This window comes from Anthonomus grandis, chromosome 13, assembly GCF_022605725.1.
Source record: "Anthonomus grandis grandis chromosome 13, icAntGran1.3, whole genome shotgun sequence".
In the NCBI taxonomy this organism is placed as follows: Eukaryota; Metazoa; Arthropoda; class Insecta; order Coleoptera; family Curculionidae; genus Anthonomus; species Anthonomus grandis.
In genome coordinates, this window is record NC_065558.1 from 19,308,361 (window position 1) to 19,331,375 (window position 23,015).

At 32.0% G+C, this 23,015-nt stretch overlaps 2 protein-coding genes across 2 annotated transcripts in view; one reads left to right on the forward strand and one right to left on the reverse strand.

Moving 5' to 3' along the window:
• LOC126744148 (DNA (cytosine-5)-methyltransferase 1-like) overlaps window positions 1-23,015 on the reverse strand; it is a 51,342-nt gene that overhangs the window by 9,614 nt on the left and 18,713 nt on the right. Inside the window, 10 exon segments of the mRNA XM_050451505.1 lie at window positions 41-187; window positions 6,736-6,863; window positions 6,927-7,079; window positions 7,141-7,306; window positions 16,846-16,948; window positions 17,009-17,169; window positions 17,224-17,412; window positions 17,467-17,701; window positions 17,760-17,916; window positions 17,970-18,148. Of these exon segments, the coding sequence (XP_050307462.1) occupies window positions 41-187; window positions 6,736-6,863; window positions 6,927-7,079; window positions 7,141-7,306; window positions 16,846-16,948; window positions 17,009-17,169; window positions 17,224-17,412; window positions 17,467-17,701; window positions 17,760-17,916; window positions 17,970-18,148 (1,618 nt within the window).
• Window positions 1-23,015, forward strand: part of LOC126744151 (GPALPP motifs-containing protein 1) — a 55,868-nt gene that overhangs the window by 1,621 nt on the left and 31,232 nt on the right. The gene's annotated exons all lie outside the window — the stretch shown is intronic.

Consider the following 23,015-nt stretch of genomic DNA (forward strand, 5'->3'; position numbering starts at 1 on the left):
GCTTTTTTTGTCATATATAAGTAATATATAGGAATCTTGCCTCTAATTAATCGTTGAAAATGCGATACCGGTTCCGAGTCATATGGAGTTTCAATTTTGTTCCATCCGTTATTAATATCGGGCAAATCTGCCATTGCGTCTCTTACACAGATCGTTCTATATGGTGCAGATTCCGTCCAATCGCAACCTAAAAAAAACAAAAGCTTATCAATTTTAAAATGAGAAATGCAATACAAAATAAATTTAAGGTTTTGCGATCTAAAAAATCTAAATTAAAACAATTTATTGCAGGAGAAAACAATAAATAATAGGCACATGACAAAAAAATTTGTGTCATGTGGTACATGACCAGTGATACATCACCAAATGTATCCAAAACGAAAAAAAAAATTATCTAGTTGAGAGCGGATGAACATACGAGTACATAAGAAAATTTAATTTTCCACTAAATGATTTATTTAATTTACGGAATTCGTAACTAATATAGATGTTAGAGAAATAATCACGACTAACGTAGTGCCCTCCAAAAATAATGGTGCCTCGTAAAATACATTAGGTATGTTTAATACTTGCTTGAAATAACAATATTAAGCTCCTTAAAAATATCACTGAAATGGTAAATAAACATATGCAGTATCGGACGAAATTGAAGTAACTTTTGATTATTTGGTTCAAAAAAGGCAAACTTTAATAAATTGAAGCCACAATTATTTACGGAGATAACATCTTTAAAAAGAAATACAAACACAATATTTAAGGTTTATTAATTATAGTTTTTATGTAAATATATGAACCCATTTAAAAAAACTTAGTATGAGCGCGATAAAATTGGAATACCTTTTGTATAGTTACAAAATTAGAGCAAAAATTCTTAAAATAAAAACCATAAAACATAAAATATTAATATTTAGTCCAATAATTCAAAATAATCATCCATTACTCTCAAAGAGACTTAAGTATATGACCAAAGGAGGGAAAAAAAGTAAACTCAAAGTCCAAACTCTAACTGTTAGTGTGAGTCAGTGTTTGGTTTTTGTATTTCGATAGGTCTGATGATGTCCTAATGCGGCGAAACGCGTAACCTTTAATAGACGCTCATTCATGAGACTTGGACTTTGAGTTTACTTTTTTTCCCTCCTTTGGTTTAGTCCAATAACCCTTGTTTTCAATTAAGGCTGCACAACGTCTGAATCAATTAAATTATTAATAACATTATCATCAATTGCCTTCCATGCTTTTTCGACCTCATGTAGTTGTGTCGCATTTCTGATATTTTTTGTTCGGATTTCGTTGTGTACGATTTCCCACAAATTTTCTATCGGATTAAAATTCGGTCCCTGAGGTGGCCACTTCAAAACTTTAATGTTGTTTTCCGTAAACATTGCTTTACAATTTTGGCGGTATGTTTAGGATCTGTTTTTGAAGGTGGTAGACAATGGTACAGTGAAAACATCTTGTCGAACTTGCATTGTCTTATTTATTTAATGTAACACGACGTTTTGGTTGGTAAGTATCTCCAACCGTTATACACTGATCACGAGTTTACACTTGATAACGGTTGGAGATACTTACCAACCGAAACGTCGTGTTACATTAAATAAATAAGACAATGCAAGTTCGACAAGATGTTTTCATGTTTAGGATCGTTGTCATGTTGTAACACGACTTTTAACGGCATTTCCCATTCTGCATAGAGCAGCATAACATCTTCGACGATGTTTCGATACTCGAATTAGTCCATTTGCGGAAAAATAGACTTTATATAATGTCCCCATACCATATGCAGAAAAGCAAACCCACACCATTATATTACCTCCTTCATGCTTTACTGTTGTATTAACATATTTAGGAAGTAGTTTTTTGCCTTCTGGTCGATGTATCCACCTCACACCATCGCTACCGAAAATGCAAAATTTTGATTCGTCGGACAACAACACTTTTTTCCCTCTTTGGCCGTCCAGTTAGGGTGAAAAGTTGCAAAAAGTATATAAGTATTTTTTTTTTTGAAAGCAAAGATTTCTTGCTTTCAAACCAGCTTCAACCAGACCTCTTTGAATTGTTCTTAAGGACACACTAGCATATTCCAGATTGGCCAAAATTTTTAGTGCTGACATCCTAGGATCACTTTTACTAACCCTCTTTATACGCCGGCCTAGTTTTTTAGAGATTTTTCTGTGGCGCCTACTTTTTAAGGTTTAACATTACCACGAATTCGAAATTTCTTAATAGTTTTTGAAACAACGAATTGACATCTTTTCCGACAGAAAATTGCTTTGCAATATTGGTTTGAGAAACACCCGGTTTATTCCATACTTAATACCACGAGACATACTTAAATAAGAAGGAATGCGAATATATTATACACTTTTAGTCTTAATAAAATACTAATATTAAATTTTTGGAAAAGTTGCTTCAATTTTGTCCGATACTGTATACATATTTACCTTAATCTAAAATATTCTCCAAAAATATATTAAAATATATCAATAATTACTCTAGTTAATAACATATTTACGGTAAAATATATATGGTTTGGAAGTACTTTACGACACGCGTGACAGGCATTAAAGTTTCCTTTTGTACGGGCCAAAGTATATTATATAACACGAAGCAAAACAAAGAGATACGTGTTTTTTTTGTACTGTAATTTCATATGTTTAGTGATTTTTGAACATTAAAAATGTTATCAGATTTAATTAGGGTAACGGTGCTTTAATCATAACTCAATCAAATTTTGCAATCGTGATATGTGGCAACATAAAAACTGGTGTCAATAGACGCAATTACGCATCAGCCATGTTATATTTTCATACTTTGAACCGTGTATGTTTGCTCCGACGTTAAATTAATACAAAGTTATTTTTACATTATTTGTAACAAAATATATTATTCAAGACTTCGGCAACAAATGTTACAACTAAAAAAAGCATCATTTCAGAAATATTTCTTGAATCTTGTTACAAATTAGGTTTTGTTATAGTGGTTCATTAAAAATTGTAATGCTGAGAGTATACCCAAAACGCACATGCACATGCCTATGTCGTACTATTAATGTACGATTTAGGAATATTTTCTTATATTACTCACAAAAGTTAACGCGATATTACACCGTATTACAACGGGAAACAAAGAAAATATGGACTTGCCGTCACGTATTTCTGCTTATTGGAAACACGTGTTGGCAAGTACCATATTAATTTTTTTCCCTGTTCCCCGACTAACGGAATATTTCGACTAACATATCTTATTGTTATTTAATTTTCCGTGATAACTTTTTATAAATTACTATTTTTTAAATTATAGTAATCGTTTGTTTAAAAATATTCGATCAAATAACCTAAAATAAAATATCCTGACACATTAAACCAAATTACTATGTGTCCTATCTGGCAACAAATTTCTTCAATTAGTTATTCTATAAAATTGCCACATTGAGGAGATATCGCAGGCTCCGAATCGATATGTTGCTTTATAGGGTTTAAAATATTTTTGTATTTAATAAATGTTGGTGAATCTATTGAAAATTGAATAACAAATGTCTTCTTCCAGGTAACGATGTCAAAAAATGCATATATAATTCTTGACAGAAAACATGAATCAAGCTTAGATCAAGTGCCTTGGAGCAAAATTAGTGAAAAAAATATTCTGCAACTAGAATGATTACTTAAATGAAAAAAATTTAGAAAAAAACTTAACGGACACTACTAAATCTTAAATATTAAGAAAACTGGAAAAAGAAGTCAAAGCAGCAAGTAGGTGTTACAAAGAAGTGGTGAAAGTGGTTCGAATACCTCTAGTATTTGTTGTATGATCGCCGCCGGCGTATTTAGTCCTTCAATGTTAATTTATTTATTTATTTACTGATTACAAGCCCTACAGGTAAAAACCCAATTACAAAGCAGGAAAAAACATACTCACTATAAAATTCAAATCAAACAAACAAACCAAATTTAAAAATCAATAAAACGAAGTCTTAAAATTAAATTAAAATTACCTACATACAATAATGAAAGTTACTAAAAATAAAACAAAAGAACTAGCCTAAAATAATACATGACATATCACGTCACAATTCAAAAAAAGAAAAATCAACTGTCACAAGGAAGAGGAAAGAGAAGGAGAGAATGGGAATACAACTGCTAATTGTTTGTAGGAACAGGCAAGATTGCATTAAAATGTTTTTTAATTTTCGGAATTAAGGTGTTAAAGATGTCAAATGTATCTTTATTGGTATTATATGTTCGGCACATTACATGAATTGGCGAGGAACATATTTATTTGTTCTTGCTCTTGGTAAGGCAACGGTGTTATTATTACGAGAGGATAAGCGGAGAACCAGGAAATTAATATTATTTAGAAAAGTAGGGCAGTCAACATGGCCGTTTAGTAGCTTAAACAAGAATACTTGCGAAAAATAGCTGCGCCTAGTTAATAGTGATTGCAGACCAAAAACTTTTAGCAAATCATCCTCTGGAAATCTCTGGGGCGGGTAAACACCATGAGTTTTGAAATACAAAAGCTTTAGAAATCTTCTTTGGACTCCTTCAAGTTGTTGAATGTGTGTGTATTTTATTCCGGAAACCAGACAACCGAGGCATACTCTAATTTCAATCTAACAAATGAAAAGAATAATGTTTTAAGTGTCTCAATTTTTTGAAACTCGCTACTAAGTCTTGCAATGAAACCGAGGGTTGTAGTTGTTTCATCAATTATTATTACATTGTGCTTAGTGAATGTTAGGTTGGAATCAAAGATTATGCCCAAGTCACGGAAAGAGTCGGATCTAGTTAGCGTTGTGTAATTGATAGAGTAGTTAAAGAAAATTGGATTAGTTTTTGATGTAAAAGAAAGTACTTGACATTTGTCGATGTTCATTTTAAGATTGTTTGGATTACACCATGTAATTCTTCTTGAAGGGTGAGACAGTCGTCAGAAGAGTCAATACGGCGGAGAATCTTGAGCTCATCGGCATACAATAATACCATTGAATTAAGCTTCCCACACACATCATCAATAAAGATGTCGAACAATAGAGGACCAAGGACCGATCCCTGAGGAACTCCGGACGTTGAGAGTCGCTTGACAAAACGTTATTTACACATACAAACTGAGATCGTCCTGAAAGCCATGATTTTAAAAGGTTAAGGAGATTATTAGAGAAACCAAAAGACTCGAGTTTAACTAACAAAATGTCATAATCCAATTTATCAAAGGCTTTAGATAGGTCAGCATATATTACGTTCTTGGGTAGAGGAGTCTAAAGTTTTCGCGATTAGTTGAGATGTAATTACGAGATTCGTTGTTGTTGAACGTACTTTGAGAAAGCCATGTTGATGAGGGGAATGAAGATATTTTAAACAAATTCCCATTACTACCCAACTGAGAGTAAACACCGTTGTAAACGTATTCAAAAACGGAGTTTTGAGAATGTTAACGTTTTAATGTGGAAAATAGGCGACAGAGTGATTGTCCACAATTTTTGTTGGTGAGAGCCATTTAAGCTATAATAAGTATGTGAACTTCTTGATCATATTAACCGGGAAATTATTGTTCCACCGGATAGCGCCTTCTATTGTTTTCCAACACAGATTCACAATATTCAGATTTAACGCCAATGGATTTCTTTCTGTGTGGTAACTTAAAGGATAAGGTTTATAAAAATAGAATATCGAACAAGAATCAATCAAAACAAAATTGGACAAGAAATTAATGAGGCTAAACAATGAATATGGTTGCTTTCTATTTTACTGGTACTATAGGTAAAATATAAATTTTACTTAATACAATACGTATGGCTGTTCAAGGAGAGAATATTGAAAATTCACCTTAGTCATTTTTAAAATTTAATTAATAATAAGTTATTGTAATGAATAACTTTGTTATATTTTACTTTATTTTATTGCTAAATAACTCAAATTTAAATATATTATTTCATAACTAATATGTGGATATACATAAATTGTGCACAATGAATCTGTAGGTGCACAAATATATTTACTACTATAGATTTCATGTCAATTAGAACAATAATAAGATAAACCTTTTTGTGTATATATCAGTTTGCTTATTTCAGAAACCAGGTATATAATAAATATTTCAAATAAAAGGTAACTGAAAGCCTAAATAGGCAACATAAAAATATATATATCGTGTACCATTAAAAAAAAAGGTTACCTAAGTAAAATATGGAAAAATGTGAAGGTCAATATTTAACTTATACCTTTTAAGACCCAAATGAAAAAAAAAATATATGAAAACGATTTATTAGCTTATTAATTTGAATTAATATTAGTTATTAAACTTATTTCGTTTTAGCAGCGCATAATGTCAAATACAAAATCGATTGCAGTTAAAAAATTAATATGTTTATAAATAAGTACATAAATAAAAACAATGTATACTAGAAAACTAAAATAATATATAGAATAACCTATTTAAAATAACAAAGTTGGTGTTTGTCCCCAACAAATAAAATACTCTGTACATACAAAAATATAATAAAAAATAGACTTTTTTTGTATTGCACTTAATTTTTTTTTGTGAACACCCTGTATGAGCCTCTAATAAAATACCCACCCTTTGTAACATTGAATTTTAAATTAAAATTACTTCCCGGCCAACTCAAATAATCTATTGCAATTAACTCGGCAACGTAGAAAATTTTATATCATAAATAAGAAATTTTAAATATCTACTTAATTATCTAAGTATAATTTTAAAGTTATCGTCACTTACCATTGTTATATTTACAGTTATCAATAACAAAACTAAGCTGCGTGCCTCTTTTATTAAAAACATGCTGAGGTTCTGGATATTTTGGCAAATTATAACCAGGAGCTGCTGCCATAATAATCAATCTTCTCCTAAACAAAAAAAAAACATGTAAGAAATAACATTTATCTTGGCACATTTGTATACAGACTTACCGAGTCTGAGGAACACCGTAATGTCCAGCCTGCAAAATTCCCCATGTAACTTGGTAACCCATTTTTAATAAGCAGGAAATCGTGAGTTTCAAAACCATGCCCCGTTTGAAGGAGACGAAGTTTCTAACGTTTTCTAACATAAAATATTTTGGCCTAAAAAAATTAATATGAAAATGTAAAAGTTTAAAATTAAAACCCGAAAATGCATCATCACCTATAAAATTCACAAAAACTCAGATAGGTGGCTACAAGGGAATTCTTAAAAAATGAATACTGTCCCGCGTTGAACCTGTTCATACCGGAAAAGCCTTGGCACGGCGGTCCGCCTACTAACATTTCGACTTCTCCCTTTTTTGGTAAGCCCCTTTCGTGACCCTTACCTAGTGAAAAACTTTGATTATAGTTTAATGATTTATTGGTTCGACACTTATTTTTGTAACACATACAATTATACAAAATGTTGTATATTAAATTATACAATATTACAAAATTACTGTTATTTAGTTGATGAAGAGTGAACAATTTTAGCTTTTATGTCATATATTTGTATTTGTTGGTATATGTTTTATTTATTACCTTAAGGGAAGGAATATTGGTAAACGAGAGCGACTTTAAATAGTTTAATGAACGGTGTGGCTATATGTCCGCCGGCGAAAATAAGCGATAGTTCCGTCCGTTATATAGTTCCGTTATATAAATAAGCGAATAGTTCCGTCCAGCGGTTTAATTACCATTACAATAATTTGTCCGCCGAAAAAATCATTTTATTTACAGTTTGCGGTGGAATAGATCTATTTTTTAAAGACTTTCACCGTTCGGCGGAATGTTTCTGTTTTACATTGAAATCCCGCCGAAATAATTGGTAAAACCGACATAACCTATAATTTTTTCTATTCTCTTTAAAAGCAGAAGTAACAAGAGATGTGTATGTTATTTGTATTGTATTTTGTGGTTTGATTAATTAAAAAATATGGATATGGATAAAGATATAAGACTTGGTGAAGTTTTCGATTCCTATGAAGAATTTGTTGAAGCATTAAATAGATATTGTAATAAAGAATACGTATCATTTTATAAACGAGAAGCTACAACTATCTCAGGGGCAAAGAGGAAAACCGAACGCTACATAGACCCCAAATTAAAATATTACTAGTTGAAGTATGCTTGCATTAAAGGCGGTAAAAAGTTTAAGTCATCCGGAAGCGGGGAGCGAAGTACCAGGTAAGTCTGTAAATGGTAGTAAGCAATAATAATTTTAAGTATAATATACAGTCAATTGTACACTTGACAAGTGTTTCGCTAAAGATGTTGGCAATTGTAATTTTAATGTAATAATCTAGTTACCGTATGGTCAAGCGATGGTTGTAATTAAATAGTTACTGAAGATTGATTCAAAATTAAAGTTGCTCGTGGTTGCTATGCTGTGAGGGTGGTAGCTTATGAATTGGGTGCCAGGATTGTTAGAGACGTTTATTATGACATAGTCGAGTCTCATCTACAAGATGGCATTTGCTTCTGGGGCTCCTGTGGCGAAACTCTTTTTCAAACGCTTTTTATTCTTCAAAAACGAGCGGTTAGACTTATGTGTGGGTTAAATAGTTTTCAATCTTGCAAGCCACTTTTTCAGTCTCAAAGAATATTAACACTGCCATACCTCACTCAACATTAACAAATAATTCCTAAATTTATTCCAGCTTAAAATTGTTTAACCATCTTCCTTCTTCGATTCAAAAGATTAAAGGTAAGAATAAATGTGTAAGGGAATTAAAGCGCTTGGTGCTGGCTTGGGAAGGCTTACTATAGATTTTCAGAGTATTTAGAGGATAATTTTGAGCTTTGACTTAATTTTTAATATTTTATTATATATATATATATATATATATATATAATATATTTATATATTTAATAAGGTTAAATATAAATAAGGTTTAATATATTTATATATATATATATATATATATATATATATATATATATATATATATATATATATATATATATATATATATATATATATATATTAAACCTTTTTTTGTCAAAATTTGTGCTTTCATTTTATTTATTGTAATGTATACGTATACCTAGTTTGTTTATGTCATATAAAATAATGTTATTTGTTGAAACAATAAAGCTTTTACTTCTTCTTCTGAATATTCATTAGAAGTGATTTCTGAAGAGTAGCATACCTTTAGAATTAGTAACAATCTCTAATAGAATTATACGATCGATACAAATTTGTTTTATTTTTTATAGTATTGTCTCTTAATAGTTGATATTGACAAATTTGTGGTGGCTTTAATTTGTTGACGACTCAGAATTATAATAATAAATTTGGTACGAGAAGATCTGCCAGAATCAAAACTGAAAAGTCCCATTTCAGCAGCAAATAAAAGTTCACTGGTTTCGTAAGATGGTAAAGTTTTAATCATTTTGTATTTTCCATTTTGTATTTTGTATTTTCCTCAGATCCTCGAATTGTGATTTTGGTCGTCCAAAAGGAATCTTAGCAGTCAACACATCGTATATTTCAATTTTTTTGCATCCCTTCCTTATTTTGTGCCATAAATCTCGTTTTTGTTCTTTTTCCGGTCAACCTTCAATATCTTCTTAAACGAATGAAAATAACGATGCGCCAAAATAACATGTTGTTAATTTTGCTTTCGGCATTTTTTGCATAAAATAGATATCAATTTTTCTTTAACATAATTTTTTTCTATGGCGATACTCAAATAACAGACTAATTTAAATATAATGATTCTTTAGTCCTAATATTACCATTCATGTTAAAATTTTCTTGTAAAGTAACTATGAAAAAATCTTCTGAAATATTTCTATTTTTATCTTTAAATTTTAATTTTTTGTAATAAACAATTTTTATAAAATGAAATCAAGTTGCCAACCCTCACACTGAGGTTTTCGGGGGTTCCTTTGTATATGAAGGTAAAAAAAACTACTTAAACATATCGCTTAAATACACGAAAAAGAACATGTTAAAAAAATAATCAAAAGAATGTAAAGCCACATTTACTTAACCATGTTTTCAATAATTAGAGTAATTCTATGAAAAGGCTTTAGACTAATAATATTTGACATTTTTCATTTACATTTTATTTTGTATTGTCCAATTTATTTAATTGTTTTGTTGTTTTAGTAATTTTTGTTTTTTACAAGCGTTTTATTTTTTTGCGCTGTGATTTCTGACCATACAGGGTGTTTCAGAACTATGGGATCAAACTTCTAGGGGTTGTTCAGTGCAACAGTAGAATCCATTTGGATTCCTTGAGAATTGGAGATCCTTGGATTTGAGTATAGGAACCCATGTCCGGAAATGTGTCACTACGCCACTACGGCGCTAAGACGCGTTTAAATTTAGAAAAAATATTAATTACCTACGCATTGTATTAATTAACTGATGCATTTATTTTTACCTTTTGTATATGATATTCTCACAACAATTGTTCAAAATGTCTTCCTCCAACCTCAATACACCGATTTAAACGCCGCACATGATTTCGGCGCACTACACTAAAAATTTGATCCTCGTTTTGAATGATTTCAAATGCTGCTGTTATTCGTCCAATTAAGTCTAGCTCTGATTCTACTGGAGTTTCATAGACTAAACACTTTACATGTCCCCACAAGAAAAAATCGAGCGACGTTAAATCGGGTGACCTAGGAGGCCAAGAAACTGCTCCACCTCTCAATCCAACGGTGCTCAAACCGCTGAGCCAAATACTCGCGTTGTGAAAAAGTGAGCCGGCGCTCCATCATGCTGAAGCCACCTTTGCTGTCTAACGTTTAGTGGAACATTTTCAAGGAGTTCTGGGAGAACTTCCTCCAAGAAACGCAGATAAATAGGTCCTGTTTAAAAGCAAAAAATTAGCAAAGGGTTCTAATCAATTGAGGCCCTATAGACTGTAAAATTTATAGGTTGCGATGGTTCATGTACCTTTGGACGGTTTTACACCACAGCCTGCTGACTTAGCACGAAAAATATAAAAGTGATTGAATTAAATTAAAAGTAAAAAGACTTACCTAAGGGTCAGTCAGGATCAGGATAACACAGGAGGTTTTTGCGAAAGGCCGCGCGAACACTGGTCGTAAAAATGGTTATTAACAGTAAGACGATCTAGTACCGAGTATTTTTCACCTCGATTCCCCGCGTCAGTCTTTTCGGTACTTGCGTGTGACGTATTATTTGGGTATGTACCAGGTTCGTAGTAAAAGTAAAGAATAGCAAGTAAGGAAATATTATAGGGAGAGGCGAGGAAATAAGGCAAATCGCAACATTCATTATGTAAAACAAAAAAATATTAACAGCAAGAAGCGATACTTTGAATGCACTTAAGGATATAACTTATAGAACTAAACTAAATCAAACTAAGTATTAAACTAATCAATAAAGTGAAATTGAGGCGACGACAAGAACAGAACAGGTCCTGTTAACCGTTCCGGTAGAAGGTATGGCCCAATTAAATAATCATCAACAATGCTTGCACATAAGTTGACAGACCAACGATTCTGGTGTTTTCTTGGAAAAATTGCATAAGGATTTTCTTCGTCCCAAACATGGCTATTCCTACTATTAAAAATACCGTCTCTTGTGAAAGAGGCTTTATCGGTCCACAAAACATACGGTAAAAAATTTGGTTGTGCAATTATGTGATCCAAAAGCCATCGACAAAATTGAACTCTGGGATGATAATCGGCTGCAGTGATACCTTGAACTTTCTGGAAGTGGTAAGGATGGAGTAGTTGTTCGTTTAGTACCCGCCAGACAGAAGCATTACTCGTATTCATATTCTTAGCGACGTCACGTGTGCTATTTGATGGTTCATCGGCAACTCGCTGAAGCACCTCTTCTTCAAATTCGACCGTTCTTACGGTTCGAGCAACACCAGTATCATGCATCTTGGTATTAAACATGCCTGTCTCAGCGAGCCGCCGATGAACCGCAATAAACTTTTTGTATCCAGGATGCTGTCGTTCGGGATAACGTTCATGATACAACCGCGATGCTGCTCGTGCATTGCAGCTTGTTGCTCCGTATGCCAAATGCATATACGCCAATTCTTGATTGGTAAAGTTTTCCATTAGCAATAAATGTTTAAAAATTGTAAGCTATAAAATTTTTAAACATGACATTGAGAATTGACATTGATAAGCGTTGATTTTAAACAATTGTTGTTATGGTATCATGTACAAAAGGTAAAAATAAATGCAGCAGATCCGATTTAGGTAATTAATGTTTTTTATAAATTTTAACGCGTCTTAGAGCCGTAGTGGCGTAGTGACGCATTTCGGGACATGGGTTCCTATACTCAAATAGATTCTTCTGTTGCACTGAACAACCCCCAGAAGTTTGACCCCATAGTTCTGAAACACCCTGTATATATGTAATTAAAAATACAATTTTACTTAACTGTACATTTTTTATGTATTTTTAAAAAATTTTAGTTAAATTTTTTATTTGATATTGTTTATTAGAGCTATGGCTTTGTCAACAACAAATATTATAGTGTTCCGATAATAAAGCTATCTTTTGAGTTTGAGCTGATGAGACTTTGACAGAGTTTTATTTTTCTCCTTGTTACCCTGTATAAAATTGAGAGTGGCTATAGGCGTTGATTGAATATTTGGGAAGATACGCAATCCTCTGTTAAAAAGTGTACCCGGTCGACTATCGGATTGCCGTTCAGTTTCGTGCACCGTGTGGTGCTGCCGCGAAGCGTCATATCTAGGAACGATTTATTTTAGCTGTGTGGACTTGGCTTTTGGCTTCTTTGAGTCAGGTTTTCAACGACGCTGGAATCTCCGGTTACGCGGCCGTGTTGGATATTTTTTTAAGATATGGGATGATGCTGCCAATTATGTTTTTATTATTTTTTTTGAACATACAACACGGTGTCATTTATGTGGTGGTCAAGTGATAAGTGATATACTTAAGGGTGGAGGCATATTGAAATTTCTTAAAAGTTAAATTTTATAAACAAATAATTACTTACCAAAATATGTTTTTGAGACAAAAATTAATACAAAAATATATATAAAAAGCTATTTTTACAAAATAACCAACAAAGTTTAATACAAGTTATAATTCCAACAAACATTGTTTCCTTCATTTTGTGTTCAAGAGGGTCAAGTTTTTAAATAAAAAGCCCGTTGCACTTAATTAACTATAAATAAAAACTATAAACTAAAAAATAAAATTAACTATTAAAATAACTATAATAAAACTAATATACAAAAAATATGTGGAACAAATTTTAAGATATAAGTAGGTTTCACGTAAATATTATAAAGAATAATTGAAATAATTCATAAGACTTAATACCGATCATAATATAACTTCTTGATCAATAATTTTTTGTAAAAAGTAACCCATTTTGTCATGTGATTCCATATCTGAAAAATGTGCAGCGTAGTGACATCTGTAAAGTAAGGGGTTGTGAGTGAGGATGTTAATAGAAATAGAAATAGAAAATAGGCCACATTTTAAGTTTTAAGCGACACAGGAAAATTCTCAATTACCAGTTGTTACAACTATACTTAAAACTATAAAAAGATACCTAGTAACAAAAAAAAAAAACATTTTGTTTAAAGACCCCGCATCACGGTTATACAGGACGTCAATAGAGGTGGAATAATTAGAGGAAAGTTGAGCAATATAGTGTCCTTTTATAATAAAATCTAAATACTTCCTAAATTTTGCAAAAAACTGAAATTTGGCAAAATCATTTTATTTTTTTCTGGCGTTATTTCAAAATATATGACAAAAGTATTTATTAAATAAATAAATTATTGTGACCACTTTTTCTCGCCTATACGATGACACCTTTAAATTTAAAATACGACGTTCTGTCTTTAAAGAGCCATCATCAACTTTGTTTTTCTTTGTCGGCGCTATATTGACCATTTGCAGTTTAACGACGCGGGAATCTTTGGCCGCCCGGCCGTTTTGTTATTTTTTTAAGACAAGGGCGATGATGATAACAGCGCTTTTATTTATTTTGTTATTGCCGATATTTAAATGCGCTGTGATCTCGCATAAATAACTATAAAGATAGTTATAGATAAATGTGGTGGTTAAGTAATGTATGAATGTTTGAATAAGGGTTGAAATGTTTTGAATAAGGGTGTAACAACACTATAAAATATCGAAAATAGGCCACACTTTAATTTGCAATACAGGGAAACACTTAATTACTAATTCTTAAAACTAGAAAAAGTTAATAAGAAAAAAAAACAAATATTTTGTTTAACAGTATGAAGGGTCTCATCGCGGTTATACAGGATGTCCAAAATAAGGATGAGCAATAAATGGTTTAATTAGGCGAAAGTTGCGCAATATAAATGCAATGATTGAATAAATGCAATCTAAAAATTGGAAAAATGCCAAATACTTCCTAATATTCAGGAAAAAGGTGAAATTTGGCAAAATGGTTTTTTTATTTTTTTCTGGCGTTATTTGAAAATATAAAATAAAATCATTTATACATTGTTGTAAACGCTTTCTCTCATTTACAAGTTAACATCTTTAACTTTTAAATACGACGTTTAATAACTCTTAAATCCTTCTTTAGAGAGTCATAATCAACTTTTTTTCTTCTTGTCGACTCCATGTTGGCCACTTGCAGTTTTGAATAACCCTTTTACAACAAGAATTACTTTTTCAACGAGGTAATTTCTAGTGAGTAGTTGGAATCATCCCTATTAAATATTATATACCTCTCTCTCTTTTAAATACAATTTCGAATTTCAAAAAATTCAAAACATACTTTATTCATAAATACATGGTACCTACTTGTTGACATGGTACTTCTATGATATAAAATAGGCACATTAATCGACATATTACTAACACATAATTTAAAAACAATACACAATAGTCGGTTCAACATACTAGTATAAACACAAAATGTATTTTCAATTTCAAAGCAAGACGACTTAAAAATTTTTTAGAGTAACATCACAAATTCTAACCTTTACATCTTTACTAAAAACTAATTATATACGATTGGCCTGTTCCTAACTATCTTAAAAAAATTCTAATGCTATAAAAATACTTGCTTTTAAGAAGTTTCGTTAAGAACTTTTTAAAGCGAGGAGAACTTCTAGAGACTTTTATGACATTTGGAAAATGATTAAAAATTTTTATGCTCAAGTAAATAAGAGAATTCTTAGTTCAATTTTCGGGATGGGCATTGGAATATTGTATTCTTTTCTGAGATTATAACGTTTTAAGGAGCCATTATTTTGAAGATACAATTTATATTTTTTATATATTAGGCAAGCAGACTCAACAATAAACAAGCAACATAAGGAAAGTATCTTTAAATAGGGGTCTGCATGTCCTGTGGAGATTTATGACACATATATTTAATGGCTCGTTTTTTAAAAACAAACATCGAGTCAAAAAGCCGTTTACTAATGCAACTCCAAAATGTTATTCTATACTGTAGGTATTTTTGTATGAAAGTAAGTTCCAACTTTTGACAAAAAAAAATAGACCGTTTTTGCAGATATCAATCTCAGTTCATTTAAAACCACTCTAACAGCATAACATCGTCTAGCCAGTTTTTGCCTCCTGACATATCTCCATAAAACTTACGTTTATGATCGATAACAATTCGAAGAAATCTGTTAAAATTATTCACTTCCAATTCTTTCTTGTGAATCATGAACTGCTCTGAACATAAAAACTTAACAATTTAGTCTTATCTATGTTTAAAGACAACAAATTAGCATCAAATCACTGTTTAATCATTAATAAATCTGTAGAAATTGTTTTTGTTAATGTGCTTTTATTATTGTCTGCCCATAAGATAGTGGTGTCATCTGCAAAAATAGTGAAGAATCCTCTTATCTGGAGAAACGCCAGGTCATTTATATACAATAGAAATAAAATAGGACCGAGAAACGAACCCTGCTTACTACACAAAGTTCAGACAAACTGCCATTTGGCCAAACAAACTTTTTTCTGTCTAACAAAACAAAATTTTAACCATTCTAGAGCAACTCCCCTAAACCCATATCTAGAAAGCTTATCGAGCAATTTCCATGGTTGACACAGTCAAAGTCTTTAGAGAAGTCGCAGAATTCCGCTGCAGCAAAGTGACCTTCTTCAAGCTCAAATATAATCTCTCCAGGAATGAAAACATTACTCGACATTCATTTAATATGTTATTTTTTTTATTAGGAAAGCTACCATTCGTACTATAACCAGTTTCTCAATAACTTTAAAGGCTTTTTAGGCTTTATTTTTATCTTTTTCATGAATGAATTTCATCATGAAAACAATTATTGAAAATACTTAAAACACTAAAGACCATAAACATAATATATTGATTTAAAATTTTCTTAAAGTAAAAAAAAAAAAGAGAAAATGGCTCTCATAGACATGAAGAGACAGTATTTTTAAGAGTTCGGATTGATTTTTGTAGGTAAAATAGATAATTTTCTGTGAGGTTTATAATTAGATTTTTTTAAAGATTTTCTAATAAGATTTTGAGATTCCCATATTAGGTTGTTATAAATCAAAGTCTTAATTAATATACGCACACTGATTAATTTTGCCTAAAGGAGCCATCGTCTCACAAACTAAACACATTTACATATATCTATCTATTTGTGATTATGATATCCAAGAAAAATTTTTAACAACTACCAAATTGCAATACGGCAAACACGAACCTGTGCAAAAACTCTCCCACACGACTCGGATGATCGGCCGATTACTAATGAGAAGCGACGGACGAAATTATTTTCGCGCATACTGGAGAGAATCGCCATCTATTTTTCACGCATATTTGCGGTCACGCTTTAGCCCATAAGGTTGCGTATCTTCCCAAATATTCAATCAACGCTATAGGTCTTATTTCAGCCGGGCAAATATCAATGAAAAAAAAATGAATGGTACCTTCTAAAATCTCCTTTAATAAGCCGTTGCAATCTTCTGAAAATACCTTGGCTTCCGGATAGTTTAGTCTGAAAGCTTGAGCAGCTGCCAAGTCAAATTCTACCTGAAATCAACAAATTTACTAATCGTATTGCCAAAAACATATGTTTCAAAAAATACTTACAGCCCATTTAGTATCACAAATTCCACTTTGATGCAATCCCTCCGATAAGCCCCCACATCCTGCAAAGACATCCATAGCTTTGAGGGGCTTATCAAGTTTAATCCAGTCAGGGGGTTGTTCTGTGGTTTTTTGAGAGGCCACTTTACTTTTTGTTTTTCCTCCTAAAAAACAAATCCAGTTAAAACGTCTTAATGTAAACTTATTTTAGTTGGTACCTTTTCCTATACTACCGATTCTCCTACCGCTAGAAGGAACTTCGCAGAACTCCCTCTTCTCCAAGTCGAATTTTTCTTCGAAATAAAACCGAAGTGGGCCGTTTATTGACCATTGCGACGGCGACACCAAATTTTCGGCGAAGCTGATATAACATTTTCCCGCCACGTTAGAAAATGTTGTTGTTATAACTAAAGAAACAGTAATAAAATTGATTTATTGATTTTGTATATATTTTTATTTACCTTTCTCTGTGTAATATATTAAAGTAAGGTCAGTTCTGTTTGTCAGAAAAATATTCCCGGTTTCTTCAGGCCTGCAAAATAGCCTTGTAGTTATTTTTAAATCCTTTTTGCTACTAATTATTTCCTCGATGATTCCGATCAGAAAAGGTTTAGGAGTATCAATATTGGAACCTCTTACATTATCTGCCTTTTTCCTATAGTACTCGGGATAAAGAGTTTCATCAACGTCACTTCTCTAAAAGAATATATTTTTTCACAAAAAAGTTATTAATTCCGCTTTATAACTACATTACCAGATCATATGATTCAGTCTTAATTTTTAAAAATTGATAAACCTCTGGTTCTAGTAAGACTCCACTACCAATCCTATAGGCTTGATTATTCCAAAAAATTGCATTTTCTGAATCATCAAAATATGGACATGTCAATTTCTTTTCTAACAACTTTCTCCTAAGAAAATATCGGTAAATAAATAATTATTTGTATATGTTCATTATTTCTACCTGCACGATATACACCCTTCATCATTTAATTCACTATCCTTGATTTCAATAAACCTGCTTATATCACTTTCATATCTTTTAGAAAAAAAGAAGTTTTCTCCGTCATCATCTAATTGAGCACTTGAGTTTGTGGTTCCGCCTAATTCAGCCCAATTTTCTGGGGTTGGATGGTATTTAACCTATAAAACGTACCACCATTAAATGGGTTTTACCCTATAACAACTTGGCTAAACTACTTTATAGTTCAGTATTGCTGATTTATTACGATGCTTAGGCTTTTTGATAAATTATTTCATAGCTAATATTTTTTTATAATTATATTTATAATTTTCATTATAATATTGCTACTTCAATTATAGTCTTTTGGTTGGAACTTTTGGTGTGATACTCAAATCACAAAACAGTTTCACCACTAATCAAAACTCTTTATTTCATTCTCGACACGGTATGTTATGTTAAAACTTTTTCTCTTATTTGATTTATACAGGGTGTCAATTTGAAAGGACCCTCTATATTTCTGCCCCTGTATAAAATTTAAAAATGTCCAAAAACACGTCAAATTTATTTTTGAGAGGGACATTTTTTAGGTTAGTTTATAAAATCTTAAATGGAAAGGGGGTCGAGTATTACCTCATTTTAAAGGTCTTTTAATTACCTTTTCAAAGATACGACATACTTTATCTTTTTGTTAATACTTTATAAGAAACAAATTAAAACCGTAAAAATATTAATTTTTTTAAGTAATAACTATTGTAATGAAATATAACATAAAAAAGTAATAAAAGGTAATGTTACGATTGTAGATATGAATATATACATTACTGTTATAACATTAATATATCTATAGTTTAGGTTATTGTTATATATTATTTATTAAGCATATTCGTATGTATAAGTATCTCCTATTAATTATTTATTGATACGTAGTAATAGTACTTCATTCAGTTATTAATAATTATTATACATATTAACAATTATATATTACTTACTATTATCTGTATACTCAGTATATCATTATTTTACACTTATTAAGTAAATTCCGTTAGGCATCAATGTTTATATTTCTTACATTGTTTTGTTAAAAACCGAAGTAAGGTAATATATTTTAGAGTTCTCGATAATAGCGAGAGTTATATGCCTAAGAAGAGCTGACTCTCCAGTGTAAATCTACCCACTTGCGGGGTTGGCTACATCAGTACTTTTTGCCTTATATAAACCTTAGATTTTAAGTCGCTTTATCTTATTGTTTCTGTTGCTGCACGTTATACTGTCAATTTGTATTTTAAGAAATAAAATTGTTTTTTAAAAAGTCTCCGTGTCGTTCAACGTTCGTATTTGGCGCAGTCGGTAGGATTGTGCCCTAGTCGTCAGGAAATTCGGTCTACAAAACTTTCGTACCGTACGGAAATCGTGCCGAAAAACAAAGACTTCTAGGAGTGTTTCCAACACTTATAGTGCAATCCAGAAGAACCAGCGACACTTGACACCTGTAGGCAGATTCAAGAGATCACGGGAAGAAGAAGTCACGCAGTAAGTGCCTTTTCCTTTCACCTCTATAAATCCTCTGTTTAAGGAATTTATAGGGATATTTCGCGAATTAAACGCATATAGATTTTATTTCCATCATATTGAATGCAATTTTAGTTGATAGTTCCAGCGAATTGATCGCATTTAATTTTAATCTCAAGCGCATGAATCGCATTTAGTTTTAGAACATTTTATCATTCTTATGAACGATATAGAAGAACTAAATACTTCGCTCAGTGATTTATCTTTAATAGAAAAACTTATTGAAATGACTCCACCATCCGCTACCCCAAAGTAAATTGGGATCTTTTCAGATCTAAATTAAGCAATATTAAGCCTTACGATGGTGATTACAATAAGCTTAATAAATTTATTAGTAGGTGCGAAAGCTTTATTGATAGTTATAGGAACCTGAACGACGAGGAATTAAATAAACATATATTCGAATGTATACAAGAAAAATTAATTAATAAAGCTAAAAGTTTAGTCGGTAACCGCGCCGAAATAACTGATTGGTTTACTTTACGTGATGCTTTAATACAATGCTTTTCAGACCGTAGAGATCTGGGTTGTCTAACTCAAGAGTTAGTTAGAACCAGACCTTTCAAAAATGAACATTTGTTAAGTTTTGGTAACAGGCTTCAACTTTTAAGAAGCGATATTGCTCAAAAAATAGGTAATGATTCTAGCTATAGTACTAATGAAAAACTATGCCACATTAAACATTACGAAAAAACTGCCCTAAACACTTTTATTGCAGGCTGTACAGGCGTTCAAAAAAATAATATGCATCTAAAAAGACCCGCCAGTCTTGAAGACGCCATGGCCTATACTAAAGAGTTCGAAAATTTTGAAAGGCTTTATGGCAGTTTCGAAACAAATAAGTTTCAAAAATAATAACACTAATAATAATGTATATAATAACTTTAGGAATAGTAATCCCCCGAGTAACCCTCAGCCAACAAGACAAAATTACAATAACTCCTTTAATTCACAACCCAATCAACAACAGTACTATCAAACACCACAGTTCCCTAATCAACATAACTCTTTCACACCACAAATGCAAACTTCCCAATTTCCAACTGGCCCTGTTAACATGCCACCCCCAAGGCAGTTACCACCCCAAAAATATTTCACAGTCAAGTTTTTGGAAAACCAAAGAATGTCTTCAAACCCGGTCAAATAAATCCGCGGGATTTACCAAAACCGGAACCAATGTCCACCACTTCTAGAAATCCTTCTATGAGAAGTTTCAGACCACCCCCACAGTATGGAAATCGCAACTATTTCCAAACAAATCCAAATGTAAAACCCAACTTCACATTCCAGGAATTAAATCACCAGGATTTTTTTTATGGAATCGACTATAGAATAAATTTTATACTTTCTGATTTCCATGATTATTTTGACGGAGTAATCGGGCTCACAGATTTACTGAAAACAAACCTAAACATTGACTTTAATAACCAAATACTTGTAACAGCGAAACAACAATACCATTTAAGTGTCGACGACCCGAGGACGTTAACATCACCTTATCTTTGAACCCTCACGAACGCACATTAAAAAGTCTACCTGTTTCTGTATATGAAGGCGAAATATTAGTACCTTCGATGTACTTTGATCAGCTCTTTATCCCACAGACACTTAGCTGTGCAAAAAATGGTCATGCAACCGTTAAAATAATAAACAACACAGATAAGATTATTAATGCAACTTTAAACAGACCAATTAATGTCGAATCTTTTGAATCAGACACTTTCGAATTTTTCTCATACGAATGAATTTTTTCAAAATTCACCATGCAATAACGATATAAAAAATCTTATTCGTTTAAAGCATATTAACTCTGAAAAAGCGCTTGCTATAATTAATTTATGCACCGAATTTAAAGATATATTCTATAAACCAGGAGACGAACTTTCCTTTACGTCCAAAGTAAAGCATGAAATAAAAACTAGCGACGAGGTCCCTGTACACACTAAATCATACAGATATCCCTTTGTCCACAAGGATGAAATAAGATCCCAAATAAATGATATGCTCGAGAAAGGAATAATTCGACCTTCTACTAGTCCATGGAATTCCCCTATATGGATTGTGCCTAAGAAATTAGACGCATCCAAACAACAAAAATGGCGTGTTGTCATTGATTACCGTAAAATCAATGAAAAGACAATAGACGACCGTTATCCAATCCCTAATATCACTGACATACTTGACAAACTAGGACGTTCACAATACTTTTCCACCCTTGATTTAGCCAGCGGGTTTCATCAGATTGAAATGGCACAGAATTTAATCCAAAAAACCGCTTTTTCTGTAGATAACGGGCACTACGAATATCCTAGGATGCCCTTCGGCCTTAAAAATGCCCCTAGTAATTTCCAACGTGTAATGGACGAAGTTCTAAAAGATCTTCAAAATAAAGTATGCATGGTATACATGGACGACATCATCATTTTCAGTACAAACTTACAAAAGCATCTTTAAAACCTCAAACTTGTGTTTTCTAAATTAAGAGAAGCCAAGTTAAAAATCCAAATCGATAAATGTGAGTTCCTCAGAAAAGAAGTTGAATTCCTAGGTCATGTTGTGACACCTCAAGGAATTAAACCTAACCCCAGAAAGATTTCAGCAATCCAAAACTTTCCAATCCCTCGAACTCCAAAAGAAATTAAACAATTTCTAGGCCTACTTGGGTATTGCCGCAAGTTTATTAAAAACTTTGCAAAAATTACAAAACCCCTTACCCAATTTTTGAAGAAAAACGAAAAAGTAATCCACAATAAAGAATTTATCGATTGTTTCAAACTTTGAAAATCCCTTTTAATTTCAGAGCCGGTATTAGCCTACCCTGACTTTACAAAACCATTTGAACTTACAACAGATGCTTCGAATTACGCCATTGGTGCCATATTGTCTCAAAATGGACACCCAATTAGTTATGCTTCCCTCACTTTAAACCCAGCGGAAATAAATTATTCCACCATCGAGAAAGAGCTTTTAGCCATAGTCTTTGGTTGTAAATACTTTCGACCATATTTATTCGGTCATAAATTCACCATACTATGTGATCATAAACCCCTAGTGTGGGTTTACTCCCTTAAAGAACCAAATAGTCGATTAGTTCGATGGCGACTCAAACTCGAAGAGTTTGATTATTTCATTAAATATCAAAAATAAAACCAAGGTGCCGACGCTCTCTCAAGGAATCCAGAAACTAAAAAACCCATAGATTTGAATGCCCTAGAGACCTCCTTTGTTGCAAACGAACATGGCGATATAGACGAAACAATAAACCGATTTTTACGAGCATCAAACGACCTACCTACACTTGACGACGATAAACTAGCATCCAACCTTGGCACTAAAAAGACGAGTAAAATAAAAATATTACAAGACACTCGAGTTTCACCAAGAGGAACTATCGAAGATTTGACCCAATCGCGACAATTCTCCCCAATTCCCGAATTGGACAATTCAGACTTAGAGACTGTACATACATCTCTTGAA